The sequence below is a fragment of the Gossypium raimondii genome, chromosome 6, assembly GCF_025698545.1.
Source record: "Gossypium raimondii isolate GPD5lz chromosome 6, ASM2569854v1, whole genome shotgun sequence".
Taxonomy (NCBI): Eukaryota; Viridiplantae; Streptophyta; class Magnoliopsida; order Malvales; family Malvaceae; genus Gossypium; species Gossypium raimondii.
The window spans coordinates 106,842-124,673 of record NC_068570.1 but is presented as its reverse complement, the minus strand read 5'-3'; the positions used below and the strand labels follow the sequence as shown (position 1 = coordinate 124,673).

At 36.1% G+C, this 17,832-nt stretch overlaps 3 protein-coding genes across 6 annotated transcripts; 1 reads left to right on the top strand and 2 right to left on the bottom strand.

The window, feature by feature from the left end:
- Nucleotides 1-729: 729 nt before the first annotated feature.
- LOC105772197 (uncharacterized) lies at nucleotides 730-6,401 on the bottom strand. Of its 3 annotated transcripts, none has more exons than XM_012593524.2 (2): nucleotides 6,032-6,401; nucleotides 730-4,279 (listed from the first exon to the last, which is right to left on the bottom strand). In XM_012593524.2, exon 2 carries the CDS (start codon nucleotides 4,168-4,170, stop codon nucleotides 1,186-1,188), a length of 2,985 nt encoding a protein of 994 aa, XP_012448978.1. In that variant the 5' UTR covers nucleotides 4,171-4,279; nucleotides 6,032-6,401; the 3' UTR covers nucleotides 730-1,185. The 3 variants fall into 3 exon arrangements, with proteins under 3 accessions (XP_012448978.1, XP_052488439.1, XP_052488438.1); XM_052632479.1 differs by having other exon boundaries at nucleotides 730-4,174; XM_052632478.1 differs by lacking the exon at nucleotides 6,032-6,401 and adding an exon at nucleotides 4,280-4,669 and having other exon boundaries at nucleotides 730-4,174.
- Nucleotides 6,402-8,547: 2,146 nt separating this feature from the next.
- On the bottom strand, nucleotides 8,548-10,481 carry LOC105772199 (DNA-directed RNA polymerase I subunit RPA12). Its single transcript, XM_012593528.2, has 6 exons — nucleotides 10,315-10,481; nucleotides 9,876-10,012; nucleotides 9,753-9,793; nucleotides 9,251-9,316; nucleotides 9,109-9,168; nucleotides 8,548-9,001 (listed from the first exon to the last, which is right to left on the bottom strand). The coding sequence occupies exons 2-6, from the start codon at nucleotides 9,991-9,993 to the stop codon at nucleotides 8,927-8,929; spliced, it is 360 nt and encodes a 119-aa protein (XP_012448982.1). The 5' UTR covers nucleotides 9,994-10,012; nucleotides 10,315-10,481; the 3' UTR covers nucleotides 8,548-8,926.
- Nucleotides 10,482-11,385: 904 nt separating this feature from the next.
- Nucleotides 11,386-16,414, top strand: LOC105772196 (ABC transporter B family member 13). Of its 2 annotated transcripts, XM_012593522.2 has the most exons (10): nucleotides 11,388-11,878; nucleotides 11,980-12,034; nucleotides 12,128-12,303; nucleotides 12,409-12,609; nucleotides 12,730-12,989; nucleotides 13,086-13,399; nucleotides 13,467-13,690; nucleotides 13,784-14,573; nucleotides 14,688-14,929; nucleotides 15,030-16,414. In XM_012593522.2, the coding sequence occupies exons 1-10, from the start codon at nucleotides 11,612-11,614 to the stop codon at nucleotides 16,227-16,229; spliced, it is 3,729 nt and encodes a 1,242-aa protein (XP_012448976.1). In that variant the 5' UTR covers nucleotides 11,388-11,611; the 3' UTR covers nucleotides 16,230-16,414. The 2 variants fall into 2 exon arrangements, with proteins under 2 accessions (XP_052488479.1, XP_012448976.1); XM_052632519.1 differs by having other exon boundaries at nucleotides 11,386-11,878; nucleotides 12,409-12,989.
- The last annotated feature ends 1,418 nt before the right edge of the window (nucleotides 16,415-17,832 follow it).

The following is a 17,832-nucleotide window of genomic DNA, read 5'->3' as shown; positions in this document are numbered from 1 at the left end:
AAAGATAGTGTTAATTGGTTATTGGCGCCAGCGTGGAGAATCTAACGGCTCATGATTTTTTTGTTAGGACGTGGCGGGAGTTTATTGGTTCCAATTTGGTTCTTCGACGTGGAGAGAAGGCCGTGCGTTTTGGGCACGCAGTCCCCATATCAAACGACTTGAACTCTTGAGTCAACTTGATCTGATGATCATCAAACAAAGGAATCATCAAACAAACGAACAACTTGGGTTTCTTGTAAACGTGGCGTATTATGATTGGAAGTGTATAAATTACGATTTCTAGATGGTTCTTATCGACTATTCTTGCCTTAAAAGTTCTGCGTGGTTTCCTGGTCTTCCCCATTTTGATGTTTGGGATCAATAAAAAAGTATTTGTCTCTTTGGTATTTCACTTCAATTAAAAATATTAATTGAACCCCGTTCTCAAACTATAAATACGTGTTTATGTATTTGTAACTTGATTAAATTAGAATTTGATTTATACATTAAGTTCAAATTAATCTTGAATAGAATCGTGCTTATAATTTGATTAATATAATTTTTTTTATGAATGACAAATTCATTAATCTAAGAATGTAATTAAAACTATTAGAAAAAAAACAAACACTGTGCAGTAACTGTTAATACAATATTAATATAAAGTAAATTAGAACATTTTTTTACTAATACAATATTAATATACAGTCAATTAGAAAATGATAATTTGAGGACATTAAGTATAATTAAGCCTTTTAAAAACTAAGATCATTCACGTATAAACTGTTGTTGCCAAAAGGAGAGAAAATGGTAGTGTTTAGTTTTCTGGACCTTTGTGTTGCATCATGGAAAATATGTTACAACTACAATGAACCTAGCCTTGTGTGGTTGCAATGGCCTTCAATGGAACAGAAAAAAGAAAACAAGACGGTAAGGTAAAACTAGAACAATTAAAACCTATTTTCCTTCCCTTCAGCAATCAATCTTATGAATTACATTACATTCCTGATTCCCTATTTAACTCAGTTCAAACTCCCCTCCTACGAAGCCAATGGGTTCTTTGATTTTCCAGGTATCCTTGCAAAGCAAGCATCAATTAGCTTGGACATAACTCATCCCAAGAGAAGGGGCAGCATAAATATGACCTTGCTAGTTCCATGGAAATTGCTGCTCTCTGTAGTTGATTTGCTTTTGGCTGGCTCCCAACGACTATCTGGTTCCTTCCCTTTTTGCACCAACTCCGGAACTAGAGGAGGGTTGAGTATTCACACTCAAATGCTCGACAGGCATGAAAGGCTGCCTTAAACTCATGAAATCTCTATTTCCTCCCTCAATTGCTAAACCAGAATTTAAATCGAAATTTGGTCGTGAGGGGACCAAACCATTTAAACCAACATTTGGGTTGTTCGTGCCCATAATGAACTGTGGTTGAGTGTATGCTGGAGGAACGGCATATGTAGAGCCCATTGTTTGAGGCACAACAGTTGCTCTTGAATCTCTTGAATCAACCATATACGGGATTGAACCACTAGCCCCATAAATGGCAGAAGAGAAGGAAATAGTTGGTGCCATAGCCACTCCATTATAACTGAATGCAGGAGAATGTGAATATGGCATATTGGGACTTAACCCCAGAAAACCTCCTGTCCTTGTGATGTTTGCATCTCTTGCAGGCTCAAAGGCCTTGCCATGTAGCAAGGATACAACCTGAGGAATGGAATCCTTCCTATTGACTTCCACTCTTGTTCCCATCAGAGAAATAACAGGATCATTTGGTTTAGGCCCTCCACCATATGCATTAACATTTTGGGAACATATACCATGATAAGGCCTTTGTTCTGAGGCATCATTGTGACTGTATGGTCTGTCATTCAAGTCAATGTTCCTCATAGAAGGTTGCATTGATGATGATGACAGAGCAGGTGATGGGTTATGGTGCCCATTCATGTTGTACAAGAACCGTCCCTCTACTTTTGAGTCTAATGATGAAGCATCAACATCATCGTTGATACAGTTTAAATCCAGTTTAAGTCTCTTGGATTTTCTTGGACTCACTTCAAGTGAAGACTCTATGGAATTGAGGCTTGACAAGGCTGTAACCTGTTTGCCTGACATTAGTTCAGCACCTTTTTCATCACCAGCTTCAGCAACATTAAGATCAAAATCAATGCAATCCATCCTCTGTTTTGTGCTACTGCTTGTTCCCCCAAGAGAGAGAGTTTTTTCACCATCAGAATTTCGACAAGCTGATGCTGGGCGAAAAGCACTTGTGGCGGCAGATCCTTTCCATCCGAGAGCCCCCTCAAACTGTAGAGGAGCTACAGGAAAGCCAAGAGCAGCTGCTGCCCTTGAAGCAGAAACCACTGAAACGGGGGTGGAGATGGAATTGACTGTTTGTTCTACATCATCAGAACAGATTTCCTGGTTCAGGTCAAACTCACATAGGCATTTAGTGTTAGGTTCAGGTTCTTGAGCCACAGTCACCTGAGAGGACTCCATGTGATGCAAACCATTTTCCTTTTCATTGTCTGCATTATCTGAACTAACCATGCACCCCTCCCCCTCATTATATGCTTCAGTAGATTGATTGTGTCCAGTAGACACCCCACTTGGTATAACCTGAGCAGGTAGGTCTTGCTTTGCATTTAAGGAGTCTGGGGTACTAGGTTGCTCAATTCCACCTCCTGAAATCTTCTCTGAAGAGCTGCATGAAGCCTCTCTGTCATCTACTACTTCTCGTTCCACTTCTTGAGCAACTTGTCGGGCAACTTCCAGAGCATCAACTATGCCATACTCAAGCTCCATATCAGACATTCTCCTATTGATCACATCAGGACTAACATAATTGGCACCACGCCTCGAATCCTCCATGCCATAATTCTCCTTACCTTCATCTGCTGCTCCAGTGAGTTCCGTCCTGGAAAAGATAGTGTCCAGATTCCCAGGCTTTCTATATTTAAACTCATTTTCAGAGGAGCTCCACTTGCCCAAATGAGGCTCACTACCTTTGCCTGTGGTCTTGAACTGCTGTGAACCATTGCCCAAATGATTCATAACTCCACTATCATCCATTGCCTTCTTTGGCTCAGACACAGGGGCCTTATCATCACCAATAGCAACAAATTTTAGGACATCACTTTTATTGGCTTCAGACTCATTTTGCAAATTTGGTTCTGCTATAGCCTCCTGAGCACTTCGAACAAGAACACCAGAAGACACTAGAACATGTTCTGAAGTACTAGAGGAAGAAACTGTCATATCCAACTTCTGGTTTTCATCAATTGGTAACCCATTCAACTTCTGAGCATCTGAAACTTCAACATGTTCTTGCTTTGATTCTGGCAAACTGCAGACCTCAACAGAAGCAGTTTCTTCCACAGTAGTTGCCAGTGGCTCTTCCTTCATAGATGACTTCTCTTGAATGGGATTAGGCATGAAAGAGGAAGCCATATGACTTTGAGATCTGTTTTCCAGGTTTGCGTGATCTGAGTTTATGTTAGACTCGAGCTGATCATTAGTACTTTCAATGTGAAAATCTTTATCACTTTCTGACTGAACACCATCTAGGTTTGAAGGAAGGTTCTCAACTTTTGCAGCATCTGTTCCATCAATTTCTTCATGGGCATTTGCTCCAGAAGGACCACCTCTGACAGAAGATTCTGGCCCGCTGTTTTCTATAGTAACTTTTGCACTGTCTGAAATCCCGTAGTCATGTCCACCAGTATCAATATCACCATCGGCAACCTTATCCTGTTTCAAGTTGTCAAAGAGCAATCTAGCTCCGTCCTGAACTCGAGGGCTATTGTGGCCAAGAAGATTCTTCACTGTAATCCGGATCTCAGAAGAAATAGACCTCTCATTATTTCTATGCAACTTTTCAAGAGCTCGTAAGAGTGCAGTAATTGATTCTTCCACAAAATTGCCACTAGACTCATTACCGCAATCTTGAGCATCCTTAAGCCATCCATCAAGGAAACAGAGTCCATCTAGTTGAACAAAAAGATCGAGACAATCCTTATTCTCAGTCGCAGCAATTGTACTTGCAACAGCAGTCCACTGCCTGGTCACATCACTAACATTCTTTCCAACAACATCTTTCTCTTTCTTCATTACAGTTAGTAGCTCCTCAACTCGAGAAGGGGATGTCAGCCCGTCTTTCATCTCAGTCAATGTAAAAAAATCTTCCAGCGTCATGGTGCTTCAGTTGCAAAACCACCAAGTACAGAAGACATTATAACCTGATAAAAATTTTTGTGCCATCTAAAACAGGAGTAAAGCTTCAAGGCGAAGTCCAAGAACAAACCTGTTAAATGACATGACGTTAATTCTGCATCTCCAAATTTCTAACTAAAATGCAACATCTTGCAAACAAATTAGTGGTATCAAAAGCCACTACATGTTCAAACATCAACCCGAGTAGCATAGCTATGAATAATACAGAATTTAATTAGAAACACATCCATATATATAGCTACATTTCTTGAAAAAGAACATTTTAGTTATGTGATACTGCATCCATTCTTCCATAAAAGTAGGGGCGATATCGATTTCTTTTGGAAAAAAATTGCAGTTACCACACAGGATTAAATTTTTTCAGAAACTAAACCGAAACCAAATGGAATCCCACCGGTTCGAATCAGTTCAGTTCATCGGTTTTTAAATTTTTTCTAAAAGTATCTTTAATATAGTATTTTAAAGATGTCTTCACTAATTTAAATATAAAATATTTATTTTTATATCATAAAAGATTTAAAAATTATTATAAATTAAATAAAAATAGAATTCGCTTTAGTTAGGATAATTACAGTTCTTTAATTAGAGAACTGTGAATGAACCGACCAAATTAAATATAACTGAACCAAACACTACGGTCTGAATCAGTTTTCGGTGTTTTTTCTTTTGGTTTTTGCTTAGCCTGACATACAAGCAAGAAATAATATGACAGCATGAAGCTCTTTACAATAAAAAAAAACAATAGAAAGCATGTAATTATTGACCATTCATGCATTTGGATGAGTGATACAAGAGAGGTAATAAAAGCTCTCCAAAGATAACAAAATACAATGAACCTTTTTCATCCTCTATCACTGCAATAAGGACAAGTCTTTGCTTTTCAATTTTAGTGCATGATATAGACAGCACTTGCACTAACATGATCAGAGTGTTCAAGGAGGTCACAGAAAGGTGGTTGAGAGAGGACATTACGTTAGACAACTCCCGGAAAAATCTAGTGGAGCCTAGTACCACTAAAGCCCCCCATTAGCCAGGGAAAGTGTTAGAACTTCGGACTTCAACTAAAAAGATTTGAAGTTCATGGGATGGAAAAGACTGCCTTGTATGATGCAGTCAAAAGCAAAGTGGATCTCCAAATGTGTACCAAAGAATTTTCAATGATGAAACTTCTAATGCACTAGGCATCCCTAGAACAGTGCTCTCACATGTAGAACCTCAAATTCTTTTACTTCTAAAACAGATTATCATCACCAAAATTAAAAAGAAAGAAGCTAAAGTCACCATAATATACCTTCCAAACAAGCTAATCGTGCAAACCAGTATATACTGTCAAGAAAAACACATTCCAAAGACAAAATCGATGAGACTTCTCAACACTCGAATTGAAAGAACTACCTAATATCTACCACAATAGAATTTGAATCCTAAAACAGAATCACGCCAAAACCAAAATAACATACAAGAACCTATTCATAAATTGCAGGCAAAATAAACCAAAAACTGAAAGATAGTTCCTCCAGTTTCCTCTAAAACTATAACCAGGCAAAGCGAGAGCAATTACTATAAACAAAAAAAAATCTAAACCCTAAAAGTCAAAACCAGTAGAAACAGCAAGACAAAACCCTAGCTTTACTGCTCAATATCATAGGAGTGCTTTGAATTTAAACGAAATCTATTTTAATTAAAATTATATTAACGTAGAATTACTAGCTGATTGTATTAATAATGTTAATCCTCAATACATAACTAAAATGATAATAAACCAAAAGGAATTAAAACAAAATGCAAGAAATCGAGAAAGCGACACACGTAGTTCATTCACCTTCATCAGAAAAGGAGTTTCAAAAAGAGGAAAGATGAAACCCTAGCTCCAAAGCTCAGCTCCGATAGGTAGATGACACCAAACTTTTTTCTCTCTAAAGAGAAAAATTTTCTCTCTTTCTGTTTTAAGCCTTTGAGCTTTTCCCTCTCTTTGCAGATTAGGGGGTGTTTTTTTTCTTGTTTAGGTTAAAATTTTGTACTTTTATCTCTCTCTTCACAAAACCCTTTGCTTTGTCCTCAGCGAAGCTTTTTTTTGGAAACAGATTGAGACAGCGAGAGCTAGAGAAAGAGAAAGAGAGCAACGTTTCTTTTCTCGTAATTTTCTGGGTTTTGCTAACTTTGATTTTTTTTTTTTTTTTTACTTTGTCAATTTTCTTGTCGGTTTTAGTTTTTGTTTCGCGGTTAGGGGATGGCAAAGGCACGTGCAGGGCGTGCTTGATAATCAGGAATAGGTAAAAATCCATAACAGGTCCCTGTATTTTAAAGACAAGATTAAATTCATCCTTTTGATATTAAATACATCGTTTTAATCCCTTTACTATTAAAAAAATAATCCTTCCAAAAAATCAAATAAATTTAAAATTTATTATTTTAAAGAGTCATTTAGGACATTAATATTTTAAAGATTTTATAATTTTACAAATAAAATCTTTCGAAATTGAATTGCAAATAAAAAATTTATGTTATTTTCTAAACAATAAATATTAAATTAGTTAAAATTTGACTTTGGTATACTGATCAAATTGATTGATTTAGAGCTAAATACTTAAGTCCCTGTTTTTAAGAGTTGATCACATAAAGACTAGATCTCAAACTTTTAAAATATAATACAAAATAAGTAAATGTTCACGTTTTAATATATAATACATGATAGTTGAATTAAATATTACTTGAAAAGAAAAGAAAAAAATTTAAACATAATTTGAAGTATGATACACATTATTTAAAAACCCTTATTTGAGCACTCTTGAAAAGATTCGGCCCTTGTTTGTTTGACCATTTTAAAAGGTTTAGCCTTTAGATTTAGCCATTATATAACCATTTTGAAAATAGTTTATACATGAACGACCCCAAAAGGAAGCATTGAGCCTTCATTTAATAATAAAAGGACTAATTTGATTCATTTCTTAGAAAATAGTTGACTTAAAAGTTACTTTTACAATAATAATAAAAGGTAAACTACACTCAATATTACTAAACTATTAGTAAGTTTACATTTTGGTCATTTAAGTTCAAAAAGTAATAAAATAATCACTAAATTATTCGAAAGTTTCATTGAAATCACTGAATTATTCAAAAGTTTTTATTTAAGTTATTGAGTTATTAATTTTTTTTTTAAATTCAGCTATTGAACTCCAAACGACGATTCGACGATCGATGTGATAAATCAATACCTATTGATGAGTAAAACATTCCTTAGATCTTAATTGATTTGATGATCAATGTTGAAGATTAGAGAAAAATTTATTTATATTTTAATCCGTATATTCGTGATGTTTAAAGCTATTTCAAGAAAAAAAATATTAAACTATAAAAGAAAATGAAAATGAAAGCTTTCAATTGGCACAAGCATTGTACACAATGAAAGCCATACAATAAGCGTTGGTTTAAGTAAAAAATTTTGAAAAATTCAATAGCCATTTTATAACCTTTTGAAATTGGTGACCAAAACAAAACTTAGTACCCTTGGCTGTAATTTACCCTTAAAAAATGCTATATAAAAAATGTTTTTAAATTTTAGTTTTTTACGAAAATAAATAAAATATAGGAAAAAACAACAATTCGGGAATTGCCGTTAAAAGTATGGGATTGATATGAGGAATGATGAATTTTCCTCATTTGTTTGTCCTACAACTATTTTTCTAAAGATGATATAGCATCTGCAGCTGCTGCTGCATAGTGGGTCAATACTTGTCTAAAAACAACACATGATATTGGGGTTGACAGACACTTGACAAGATTGGTCAAAAGTGGGAAAAGGATAAGAACCCAAAAGATTTGAGGTAATAACCCTACAACTGTGTGTTGAAATGAGCATTGAGTGCTGCTTACGTGCTGTCATTCATCCCCCCACTCACTGGGTCCTCACTTTTACAACCCCTTCTTATAATCTAAACAACAAAATGTACTACTAACCATTTCATTCCCAATGAAAAACTAGAATGATAACACAACTTGACCACATACTATTGATCTTTTTTTTATATATAATAATGAAAAAGGAACATCAGCTTTTGTGGTGCCATTAGCTATGCATATAATCTTAGTAGGCCACTAAATTTTATTGGTGCAGACCATTAAGCAACTCAAAACCAACCATCTATACAAGGAAAGCAAGCTTTACATAAAAACAAGGGAAAAGGGATCTGTCTATGCTAGAGAATGAAGATAATTTTGGTGCCGGACACTTCCTGATCATGAAGAAAAACTCAACACATGTAGCTTTTTTTTATTATAAATATTTTATAAAAATCGTTAGACCAGAAGCAACAGCAGGAGAAAAGGATACGCGATAAATTGGAACTTGCAAAACAAACTAATTAAAATAAGCCCCCAATCAAGCCAGATAGCTAGTATACATGGAAATTTGATTCTCGAGTAGTACTACTCTTTCAACGTCCAAAACCAACCTCTCATCTCTCAAGTCCAGGTCAGGTAAATAAGTACCAAGCTATTCTATTTCTATGAACCATAGCATTACAGATCCCTATATCAAAATTGCCTAAGGGATTTAATAGCAAAACTTACCAACGTATTCTACACATCTCCAATAGAACAAAATTTTGTTTAATGACGTGATATTTCCAATATAAGATAAGGTCATCTCTTAACCTTCATGGCTTCATCTGCTCTTCTTGGCGATCCCTTGCAGCTTTAGAAAGTTGATGAGAGAGACTCAATTTTCGGTATCCCTTGCTTTACACTTCGGGCATACAAGGAATACAGTCTGCCCTTCATCTGCTGATCTCATCTGTATAGGAAAAGAGAAAGAGACATAGAGAAAATAATATAAGTTAAATGAGGAGGGATTGATTATTCATAAAAAAGAAACTTGTTTTTATCGAGATGTTGTTTTACTTGTCGGGTAGTGTACTCAAGCTCTGCGTTTCCACAGGATTTACAAGTCTGCTTGATCAACTGCACATGATAATTAATACTCAAAATGGTGAGCAGCAGATTTAAGGATTGTCTCTATCTTTAACTTAATAAAAGTAATTACCGCAGCTGATTCTTTTGTCGTCATCTCTTCCGCAGCATGTGAGATGCCAAGGTCTCTCCGGATATCCTGCAAAATGTAAAGCAAATGGAGTAAAATAATGCAGCATCAAGAACACGAAAAGAGGTGAGAGGGCAGAGCAAGAATACAGCCATCAGCATGCAAGTTCAACATTCTTTACATATATGTATGAGTGTTGTGACTTCTACTAAGAATTATACGAAAGAACAATAGGAAAAACCAACCAACATGACCAACTTATTGCGTGCTTTCTTGTATACTACAGTCTATAGCCAATTGGGACATCTCAATATATGAAGGATTAGCAGCAGAATCGCTCTTTATTTAGAACAGGGTGCCCGCTCATATAAACAAAGAAAACAATATCTCAGTTCATTTGTAATCTCTCACTCTCTATGATATCAAAACCAACATAACCAACATATGCAATCATCATATAACTAGTAGCTTGCACAAATAGAAGGTAACAAAGGTCAAGGCGAACCTCAACAGTGAGTGTGTAGCCGATTTCTCGTCCCACAATACCTAATAGATAAGGATAACAACTTTAGTAAAGCAGCTAATGAATAAGATAAACAAAAACGATAGTACTAAATAAAGTGGATACCTTTAGCACTAGTTTTAGATCTACACAAAGAGCATTCAGCAATCTTAGGTGAAACCAAAGACAGCATCGTACCACACAAGTTACAGAACATGAAGTCTCGTGCTTGAGAATACGCCATGAATCTTTCCTTTAAAGAACTATTGAAATGGGAATTTTATAAGATCCACAAGAAACTGAAACTAGTAAACTTTTTTTTTTTTTTGTGTGTGTGTGTGTGAGAGAGAGAGTGAATTATAGCATTAAACTAGGAAAAATTGAACCAATAAAGCTACAAAAAATAGTTCTCTGAGAAATTACTACAAACACTAATCACCTAATTGAAGATTTCCTCTTTTTTACTGAAAATGTTGTTTGATAATAGCATAAAATTCATGATATACGAAAAGAAGAAAAACCCCAAAAATTTAATAATTGAAACATATGAAGTTAGAGCAGCTACCTCAATAGAAAGAAACAATCTCTTATTTGTATTTATTTTTAAGGATTCAGCTCCCGCCAATAAATAACAAACCCTTGTTTCTGGTAAGAGTTTCAGAAAATTATTGTTATATGTAAAACCCTAGAAGAAGCGGGAAGGAGAAGATGAGTTAGCGCTTAGTTTTAGCGTCAATGCAAGCCCATAATTTTAACTTTTTAACAATTTGGGCCCAAGCTCACCAATAAACTGTGTTTTATTTAAGCAAAGTTTTTAAATTCAAGTTTCAATTAAATAGTAGAACCGATCAAATTCAAGGTAGAAAGAATGTGTTGAATTTTATTATAATTTAATTTAATGGCCGAAAGAGAAATCTAGCTTAACATAATGTTCAAAAGGATAATGACATAGAACATATCTTTATAGGCCTTGTAAGAACTTTTGGTAGACCTGTAGTGAAAACCAAATTTTGTAGTAACTAAATATTAAAAATACTATACTATGGACAACTAAAAATGTATAAATTAATTCTTGTAAATTAGATCAAAGAGTATTACAAGAGTCTCCATGTTACTTTTACCTTTATAATTCTGTTGTATTTATTAAGATATAATCCAAAGAAAGAGGCAATGTCAACCATCACATTACTAAATTGACTTTTTTTGGGTTAATTGTACCAGACTGCAGAAATTATGGTACAATTGCTAAATTGATCGTAATTTTTTAAAATATTCTAATTAAATATTCAAAGCATCAGTATAATATGAATCAAACCCTTTGGTTAATTTTGACATCAGCTTCCAAATCTAGCAGTGGTTCTATCATCACATGGCCAAGTGGACCTTACTCCTTTTTAACTCTCTCACCGCCATGGTCGATAGGGCCCCGAGAAGTAAATGCCTCCAATTGGCATACTGCATTGTTTGAAAAAAAAAAAAAAACAAGGGTCCACATTAAAAAGAAAAGATGGTCTTTAAGGGAATGATCGTGGATCATGAAACAACTAAACCGGCTTGGGGTTTCTTGGTTTAATTGAATGGAAAATGACTGCAATTTGACTGATGCTTTGTGTGTATCATTAAGAAGCAGCACTGATTAATACTTCAATTGCAGAGTTAATATGGCCGAGTTGTTGGTTGGCCAACTATGTTAACTTTACATTTAAGGAAACCGGGAAAGCACTTGCCTAGCCAGCCTCTCATCAACATTCAACACCAGCACAAGAACTTCATGATGCAATCCCCTTTTTGCTGCTGCGTTTCCTTTCATCATCTCTCTTAGTCACTGCCAAAACATTTCTGGGTGTTTTTTCACTGTAAAAATGGAAGAAATAGAGCTGAGTCACCACCAGGAATCGGTTCCGAAACCGGAGCAATCGTCGGATTTGACAAGAAGGAAACCTGTTTCATTCCTCCGTCTTTTTTCAGCTGCTGATAAATTAGATTGTGCCTTGATGGTTTTTGGGAGTTTAGGGGCGTGCATACATGGGGCTGCTCTTCCAGTGTTCTTTGTTATGTTTGGTCGCATGATAGATTCTTTAGGGCATTTGTCTTCGGATCCTCACAAGCTGTCTGCTCAGGTTTCTGAGGTACTTCTCCATGACTGCTTATTGGTTTAAACTTTAAGAGTAAATGTAAGTCAATACATGGTTTTGCTTAATGCTCGACACTTCTTTTATCCCCTTTGCAGCATGCTATTTACTTGGTCTACCTTGGCCTCGTCGTTTTCGCATCGGCATGGATAGGTGTGTTTCATGTTTCCTATCCTGAAAAATTCCTACCAGTGCTTCAGTTTGCCTACTGCTAATAACACCCTTGTTGATTTCTATATCTTTCAGGTGTTGCATTCTGGATGCAAACCGGGGAGAGACAGACGGCTCGTTTGCGACTGAAATACCTTCAGTCGGTCTTAAGAAAAGATATAAGCTTCTTTGACACTGAAGCTAGAGCTTCTAACATAATTTTTCATATCTCAAGTGATGCAATCCTTGTCCAGGATGCCATAGGTGACAAGGTATTTTTACTAAAAACGGGAACATAAAGATTAGCATAATGTTCAAAACTTTGGTATATGATATTTCCTTAATACTAAATATTTCTCTGATGTATCTTGGTGCAGACAGGCCATGCTTTCCGTTACCTTTCTCAATTTATCGTTGGTTTCGCCATTGGGTTTACATCTGTATGGCAGCTTACACTACTCACCTTAGCTGTAGTTCCACTGATAGCCATTGCAGGCGGAGCTTATACTATAATTATGTCAACTCTATCCGAAAAAGGCGAGGCTGCTTATTCCGAAGCTGGGAAGATTGCCGAAGAGGTAAATTGCATACACCTTATATATGAAACACACAATTCCAAGGTTCAAGAAACACCATGCTCTTTTAGTTTTGGAATGATATTGCTCTATGGGGTAGATTTTTCTTTCCTTTTGGTACAGGTTATTTCGCAGATTCGTACAGTATACGCATTTGTAGGAGAGGAAAGAGCAGTTAAAGCATACTCTAGTTCACTTAAAAATGCTCTTAAAATGGGGAAGAGAAGTGGACTTGCAAAGGGGGTAGGTGTTGGATTTACATATGGTCTGCTGTTCTGTGCATGGGCCTTTCTTCTTTGGTATGCCGGCATACTCGTCAGACACAGTAAAACAAACGGAGGGAAAGCGTTTACAACGATTATCAATGTCATTTTCAGTGGATTGTAAGTATAATCTGCATATGGTTAACAACTTTTCAGGGAGTTTATCTCTCGTTAATTGAATTTTATGATAAAAAAACAGCTGTTTTGCTTTTGTAGTGCTTTAGGCCAAGCAGCACCAAACCTTGCTGCCATTGCTAAAGGCCGGGCAGCTGCTGCCAATATCTTCAGCATGATAGATACTGACTCAAAGCCTTCAGGACAGACAGATGGTGAAACTATTTTGCCAGAAGTAGTTGGAAAAATCGAGTTCCGTGAGGTCTGTTTTGCTTATCCGTCTCGGCCTGGCACGGTGTTTGAGAAATTAAGTTTCTCAATAGATGCTGGGAAGACGTTTGCAGTTGTTGGTCCTAGTGGTTCAGGAAAGAGTACCATCATTTCCATGGTTCAACGTTTCTATGATCCCACTTCAGGTAAGTTAGAGACTGAGTTACAGTATAGTTTTACTTTCTCTTGGCTGATACACCGGCATTTCACCAGGTTCTATATTATTGGATGGATATGATCTTAAGAATCTGCAGCTAAAATGGTTGAGAGAACAAATGGGATTGGTCGGTCAAGAACCAGCACTGTTCGACACGACAATAGCCGATAACATCCTACTTGGTAAAGAAGATGCAGATATGGAGCAAGTTATATTAGCTGCCAAAGCTGCTAATGCACATTCTTTCATTGAAGAACTACCTAATAGTTATAATACACAGGTATCTTCTCCTTAGTATCCAACTTCATTCTTTATTTCTACTGATCTGTGGACGATCCTCGAAACTGATGCTTTGAAATGTTGTTGAATATAGGTTGGAGAAGGAGGAACTCAGCTTTCTGGAGGTCAAAAACAAAGAATTGCTATAGCAAGAGCAGTGCTGAGGAACCCCAAGATACTGCTTCTTGACGAGGCTACAAGTGCTCTTGATGCAGAATCTGAACTCATAGTTCAACAGGCACTAGATAAGATAGTGTCAAGTCGATCAACGATCATCGTGGCGCATCGATTATCCACTATTCGAGATGTTGACACTATCATCGTTTTGAAGAATGGACAGGTTGTTGAGAGTGGGAGCCACATGGATTTGATGTCTAAGAAAGGAGAATATGCGGCTTTGGTTAGCTTGCAAATATCAGAAAACACTGAAATTTCGAGCTCTATATGTCATTCCGATGTTTCCGAAAGTTCTAGCTTTCGACAACCTCAAGACAGTCAAAATCTGGGGCAGGATTCGAGACCAATTACAGCAATAGAATTGGAGCAAAGTTGTCAAAACTCATCTCAGCAAAGTTCTGCTTCTAATCCATCAATATGGGAACTACTTAAATTAAATGCACCGGAATGGCCATATGCGCTACTTGGCTCGGTTGGTGCAATTCTGGCCGGCATGGAAGCTCCGCTATTTGCCTTCGGAATCACGCATGTCTTGACTGCATTTTACTCTCCTGATGATATTCAAATCAAGGAAGAGGTTAAAAGAGTGGCTCTTATATTTGTTGGTCTGGCTATTCTTACCATTCCTATATATATGTTGCAACACTACTTCTATACCTTAATGGGGGAGAACCTTACGGCTCGTGTCCGTTTATCGATGTTCTCAGGTACTTCCATACTTTTCATTGATGGAACATTCATCACATTGCAAATCCTCTGAACTACGAAATTTTATTCCGACTTTGCACTGTAAACTAACGTACATTTCACTTCATATCTAGCTATCCTTTCCAATGAGGTTGGTTGGTTTGATTTGGATGAGAACAATACTGGCTCATTGACAGCAGCTTTAGCTGCAGATGCAACCCTCGTGCGAAGTGCTTTAGCTGATCGGCTATCCACAATCGTGCAGAACGTAGCACTTACCGTGACAGCATTTGTAATAGCATTTGCTTTAAGTTGGCGTATCGCATCTGTTATCATTGCCTCCTTTCCTTTACTCATAGGTGCATCCATAACTGAGGTAAGGCTTAGAAACCACTTGCTTTGGTTATGTCAGCAATGAATGACACTGCAGGCCTTCAATTCCAATTCTTTTATTCGTTTTTCTTTCGAAATTGCAGCAACTGTTTCTTAAGGGGTTCGGAGGGAATTACAGCCATACGTACTCTAGAGCAACTGCTGTGGCACGTGAAGCAATTGTTAACATTCGTACTGTGGCTGCATTTGGTGTTGAAGACCGGATTTCGATCAAGTTTGCCTCTGAATTAAACCAACCGAAAAAGCAAGCATGCTTACGAGGTCATATATCGGGTTTTGGATACGGCGTATCACAGCTCTTTGCATTCTGTTCCTACGCACTTGGCCTTTGGTATGCATCGGTGCTAATCAAGCAAAACAAATCTAACTTCGGAGATGTCATGAAGTCCTTCATGGTTTTGATAATCACAGCACTGGCAGTAGCAGAAACACTAGCTCTCACACCAGATCTCGTTAAAGGGTCGCAAGCACTCGGGTCCGTTTTCGGTATTCTTCATAGGAAAACATCAATAGAGCCAAATGATTCCACATCAAACGTAGTAACCGAGATCAAAGGTGACATAGAGTTCAGAAATGTTAGTTTCAAGTACCCAATGAGACCTGATGTAACCATTTTTGACAAGTTAAACCTGAAAACTTCAGCTGGAAAAAGTCTAGCCGTAGTTGGACAAAGCGGGTCAGGGAAAAGCACAGTGATTGCATTAATTATGCGGTTTTACGACCCCGTTTCCGGGGCAGTTGTGATCGATGGCTACAATATTAAGGCACTAAACTTAAGGTCTCTAAGGTTAAGAATGAGTTTAGTCCAGCAAGAGCCTGCACTGTTCTCAACCACAATATACGAAAACATCAAGTATGGCAAAGAGGATGCATCAGAGATTGAGATAATGAAAGCAGCAAGAGCAGCTCATGCTCATCGATTCATTAGCCGAATGCCTGAAGGGTACCAAACCCACGTCGGCAATCGAGGTGTCCAGTTATCGGGTGGCCAAAAGCAGAGAGTGGCAATTGCTAGAGCAATACTAAGGAACCCTTCCATTCTTCTCCTAGATGAAGCCACAAGTGCATTGGACTCGGAATCTGAGAAACTAGTTCAAGAAGCTCTGGATAATCTCATGGAAGGTCGTACCACAATCATCGTAGCGCATCGGTTATCGACTATACGTAATTCGGACAGCATTGCGGTGTTGGAACAAGGGAAGGTACTTGAAATTGGCAGCCATGAACAACTGACGAAGAAACCAGGCAGTGTTTATAAACAGTTGGTCAGTTTACAACAGTAAAGGAACATCCATGATAAAAAAAACAAGTTTAGCATTAAAACCACAAGCAAATTATATTACTCAATGTTGAAACTGCATAAAGATGAACTTTTTTCTTAAATGTTTCTCTTTAAAACATGATTATAGTAACACCATTTCTTGATAATAAGGAATTGCTAATGCAACAGATCAAAAGCGTTTGTTTACTGTTGTTGATCGAAAATTTTGAATTTATTACCCACAAATTCAGTGATTCAAAATTTAAACACAAAAGCGGACTACATTGATTTGAAATTAAAAGCAAGTAGAGAGGAATGGTGGCTCCTTTGATTTCAAATTAAGGAATCTTAACTTTTGTGGGGGACTGTGACTCTTTAGCCTTTCGGCCTTGCATTTGCTTTTTTGAACTACCGCTTTATTCAAATTTAAATAATCTTATTTTTCTAAAAACATCTCATGAACCCCTATACTTTTTATAAATTTAAAATTTAGTCTCTGTGTGTTTTTTTTAGAAATTTAGTTTTTCTATCTTTCAGATTTTAAAATTCATGTCCAACTTTAATACTGTTAAAATTATTTTGTTAAATTCAGATTCATTATAATATCATCTTTTTAGTTACACTATTATCAAGTGAGTATTTTTATTATTATTTCAAAGCATCACAACAACAAATTTAATAATATTTGAAATATAAAAATAAATACTAAATTCAAAAAAATAGTATTTAATGCATTTGTTTTAACAGCTTATAACCATGCATTAGAATTTTCTTGACTTCAAATTATCGCATTTAATACGACAACCTTACTGTAGATAGAATATTAATTAATATAAATAAATATGTGAAAACTGAAAACCATAGATTTTGTTTTACGTAAAAGAGCAAATGAAAGGATATGATGACATCTTGGGAATAATTATCTTATCATGCTAACAAGTACAATTAGATTAACTTCAGCAAATAAAAATGGTTAGGTAATAGATTTTGTACTTTTATATTTTGTTAATTCCACCAATAGTCCTCAAACTATTGGCTAGATTTTAAATTGATTTTAAACTTTAAAAGGATTTAATCAAATAAAATATTATATTATATTAAGCAGGCCATTCCGTCAACCTTGTTGATAGTTTAGATATTAAATATTAGTTTCAACCTAACATAAAACGTATTTAAAATATGTAACTCAATTTGCTTGACCCGTTTCTATTTAACATATTAAAAAATAAGATAAATTATACCTAATATCATTAAACTATTAGTAAGTTTACGTTTTAGTCACTCAAATTTAAAAAGTTATAAAATGATCAGTGAACTATTCGAAAATTTTTATTTAAGTCAACGAAATATTCAAAAGTTTTTATTTAAGTCGCTAAGCTGTTAAGTTTATTTTTAAAGTCCGGCTAGCAAGCTCCAAGCGGTGATTCGAAAATTGATATGGTAGATCGTACCTGAGTAACAGAACATACCTTACATCTAAATTGATCTGACAATTAGTGTTGAAGTTTGTAGATTCATCACTTCATGAAAAAATTGAATTTTAGAAGAAAAGGGGAATGGAAGCTTTCGACTGGTAATATGAACAGAATAAGCCAACGACTTTAACAACTCAAAGATGTAAATGA